The 4236-nt window shown below is 39.1% G+C and overlaps 1 protein-coding gene across 2 annotated transcripts in view; it reads right to left on the bottom strand.

Annotated features, from left to right (window-relative positions):
• POC1B (POC1 centriolar protein B) overlaps positions 1 to 4236 on the bottom strand; it is a 93434-nt gene that overhangs the window by 2077 nt on the left and 87121 nt on the right. For both annotated transcript variants that reach the window (XM_008577541.1, XM_008577542.1), the window contains one exon: positions 3956 to 4174. In XM_008577541.1, coding sequence (XP_008575763.1) covers positions 3956 to 4174 — 219 coding nt within the window. The remainder of the gene's footprint in view (positions 1 to 3955; positions 4175 to 4236) is intronic.

The following is a 4236-nucleotide window of genomic DNA, read 5'->3' as shown; positions in this document are numbered from 1 at the left end:
GGTGTAAAAGATCAGGCCTCTGTAGACAGCTCTTATGTCTGCTCCTCTGAAGCATCAAGGATGGGTCACACATGGCATTCATCCCAATGGTGCCATAAACTACTCAGTAGCGTGGGGAGTGCGGGTGGGGGTGAAATGCCACATGTCCAGCCCAGATGCTACTGAAATGTCATCACTGGTCATTCTGTCACAATCCAATCCATAGAGAACCATACCTATAACACTTGGACAGCTGGATTTAAAATATCATAATTTTGCTACCAGTTCCCTCGCCCAGAAGATGATAATAGTACCTCATAGGGTTGTTAGCAGGATTAAATGAAATATTCCATGTAAAATGCTTAAGCTAGTGCTGGGAGCACAAGACTTGATAAATCTCAGCTATTCTAACTCCTTTGGCTAATAAATGATTGCATACTCATTTATTAGCCGGAGGAGTTAGAATATGTTGGGAAAATAGGATGATTTGATCAGGCTCCCCTCACCTTAGGGCCGGATAGGGGCGGTTCCATAAACATTGTATGTGTGTGGGTGGAGTAAGTGTGCCCCCACTGCACCACTTTGCCTGATGTTTACTGCCTCCAGCACTTGCCCTGCACGGCCATGTTTTTTCCAGACCTGTAGCTTCCAAGGACCATATGGCCAGTTACCTAGCTTATAGACCTGCGTGAAGGGGTCTGGTGAACCAGCCTGGTGTGAAGGGGTCTGGTGAACCAGTCTAACCTGGAAGGGTGTGGTGACCCAGCCTGGCCTGTGAAGGGTTTGTGATCCAGTCTGTGAATGGGTTTGAGGGATCTGGGAGCTCCAGACCCAGTCCTAGCTCAACGATAGGCCCAGTCGGTGCAGGATTACCGGCAGGTAAAAGAGCCACAACCACTAGCATGGTCGCCTAGCTTTATAATTGGCGTCACGAACAGGATTAAGAGCTAGACAATTGGCGCTGTGAGTAGGATTCACGACGTTAGCCTTAGCCTTAGCCTCGCAGTAGCTAGATAGAATACATACATACATACATATATACGTCAAATTTGGGAAATCTCATTTTTTGTGATATTGACTACTTCACCTGCTGTCTTTTCCATCTTTTAAAAAATATTATGAAACACAGATCATTCAGGAAGCCACATAAAGCACATATGTCATGTAATGAATTCTCATAAGAAAAACACCCTTGTAACCATCACCCATGTCAAGAACTAGAACTCTGCCAGCCGTCTCCCATCACCTTACAGGTTCTATCACAATCCCCTTCCCTGCCCTCACTCCGTAACAGCCATGATCCTTTATAATAACCTCTTTCTTGTGTTTCTTTATGATTTTATTTCTCAGGTGGACATCTCTAGACACTATAATAATTTTTTCTTTCCCATTTTCAAGACTTGATGTGTCACTTAAAGTCTCTTTTAATCTTTAAACAGATGCCCAGGCTCTGCCTTTCTTTTCTTTACAATTTTCCTGTTGACAGGCTCAGGCCATTTGACCTATAGAATTTCTACCAGTCTGGATTTTAGGGATTGCACACTCAGGGTACACTTCAGCCTGTTTTTCCATCCTCTGTATAGTCTGTAAATTGGCAGCTGTATCCAAAGGCTTGATTAGGTTAGATTCCTTGGTAAGACTACAGGTGATGGCTTATTCTTTCATTAGAGGGCACGATGATAATGTTTGGTTGTTTCTCTTTTAATTTGGGGGCATTGTACATAATGATATTCTAATTCTATCATTTAAAAATTTATTAGTTGGGATATGGCAGGATAAACACTTGATTATTTTAATCAACAAGTTTCAAGACAATGAATTGATTCTCTATCATCCTCTGAAGGTAACCAATTTTTAAAATATCATTATTTAATAGCTTTTGCTTTCACATTCCATACTATAGATTATGACTAATTAAAAATAATAGTGACACTGATAACACTTTCTACCATTTGTTGAGTGCCTATCATGTGCCAAGCATTTTGCCAGATACTTTATATACATTATCACAGTTCCACATGCTAACATTGTTGACACATATATTATCAGACCTTTAACTCTGGTTATCTCCATTTAAAATGTAAATTCATTTTAATTTATTTCTTTTATTTTTTATTTATTTTCATTTTATTTCTAATTATAACCACATGCTAACATTGTTGACACATATATTATCAGACCTTTAACTCTGGTTATCTCCATTTAAAATGTAAATTCATTTTAATTTATTTCTTTTATTTTTTATTTATTTTCATTTTATTTCTAATTATAATTCAGTAGAGATCATTATAAACACCCTTAGTTAGGAAACTTAGGTGATGTTAAGTCATCTGTAATTAAAGTGAATCAAAACATGTTTTCTTTATTTGCTACTTGCCTGCAGATTCACTGCTCCCCTTTTGCAAGTGTGTTGTGCCTGCTTTTAACCTCTTTAAGATGTAAAAGGAATCCAGCCCTTCAAAATTAAAAATAAAAAACTATAGAGGAATTCATAAGCTTGAAGTGATTTATTTAACATTGAATCAGGTAAAAAGGAGGAGAAACAGGTCAGGAAGCTGAAAGAGTGGGGAATGGAAAGATTCATTTGGAAGAGATCCTAATGAGGACCTGAAACTAAAAGATGACAGTGTAGGGAGGAGGGAAACAAGCCAACTAAAACTAAATATGGCATGAAGCTGAGACGTCAACAGCCTCTAAAATAGAAAAATGTCTGATAAATACAAAGTCACCTCCAGCACAATATTACGAAGTGAAATGGGTGATTTTAATATGATTTTCATTGAGCAAATCCTATGATGATTTCAAGTTCTCATATGGCTACTTCTCACAATCTGTCAGGACCCCCAAACCACATACTCTTAACTGCAGAGACCCTGAGATGGTATCAACAGGATAAAAAATTCATCTAATTAGTGGTTCTAAACACTGGCTGCAAAACAGAATCATAAGAGGGGCTTAAAAGATGATTCCAGACCAATGAGAGTGGACCCCCTGGAGGTGAGAACTGGACTTGTGCATGTGTTTTAGCTGCCTCAATGATCACAATGCAAAGCTGAGAACTGAGTAAGGTGATTTCTGTGCAAGAGATATTTCAAATTGAAATATTTATTCTGGACAAGTGATTGACATCTCTCCAGTTCACATTAGCCTCTCCTTCTGCATAACTTGCGACGATGTCCACTCTGACAAATATTAGTATCCTCATTCCAACATCAAAAAGGAACAACAAGACTTCTTCAAAGGAAACACTGAGTCAGCAGAGCTGGGAGAGAAACCTTTGGTATATTTGTTTTGATATACTACTTCCCTTAAATTACATGTATAGCTCCTGACCATGATTTGGAAGACTTTCGGGACATTATTTAAGCCACTACATTCCTTCTTTGCAAAGGTAAATTGGCCTCAAAGGACTGGGTAATATTCTAAAATGAGAATGCAAAACTATCACCTCTGGAAGAACACTGCATCAGTGTAAGAGGCCTTGGAATAAGGGAAGTTATAGAGTGCAAAACTATAAACACTGGCAATATTTCATATAAACCAGGAATGGTTACTTCCAATATATTTTTTTTATGGCCCTAGATATTTCTTTATAACAAGCCTAATCTGAACACACTGCATCACAAATTCTAAGGGCAAAACATTACCGCCTAGAACCAAATACATTTGTAGCATGGAGTGCCACTGCTATTCTTCATAGCCCATACTGCTCCCTTCTGGCCCCCGATGCCAGAGATAGCACTCTGTGTGTGTGCGTGTGTGTGTACACATACACCCATACATGTACATGGGCTCTGAGCTTATCTTCACAGATCTTGCTTAGAGCAGCTCAGCCAAGTGTGCCTTGCCATATTGATTGACACCCTCAGTTTACCTTGCTGGAAAATTTTCCCCTTGCTTCACTAGTTCTGAAACCTGCTGTAACCAGGATTTGTTTTGTATATCTTACCCCCAAGTGCAAAGCATGCCAACCCACCTGTGTCAAAACATTGAGCTGTTCCATAATATGCTCTAAAGCATCAGTCACAGCGAGCGGTATGCTTCTTTGACTCTCGGAGGGGTGATCACTCATGTCTTCTGCGTTTTTTTTCATGGTTGTTGGTGAACATTCCGGTGACATTAAGGAAGGGTTCAAGAAAGATCCACAGGTCTCTTCACCCTTGTCTGGTAGAGTTCTACTAGTGGTTTCTGTTGTCTTTAACACCATAGAAAAGATAGAAAAAGTTATATTTTCTAACCTTTAAAATGATATATATA

This window comes from Galeopterus variegatus, unplaced genomic scaffold, assembly GCF_000696425.1.
Source record: "Galeopterus variegatus unplaced genomic scaffold, G_variegatus-3.0.2 Scaffold1531, whole genome shotgun sequence".
Lineage (NCBI taxonomy): Eukaryota > Metazoa > Chordata > Mammalia > Dermoptera > Cynocephalidae > Galeopterus > Galeopterus variegatus.
The sequence above is the reverse complement of the archived record's forward strand: the minus strand, read 5'-3'. Positions and strand labels throughout refer to the sequence as shown.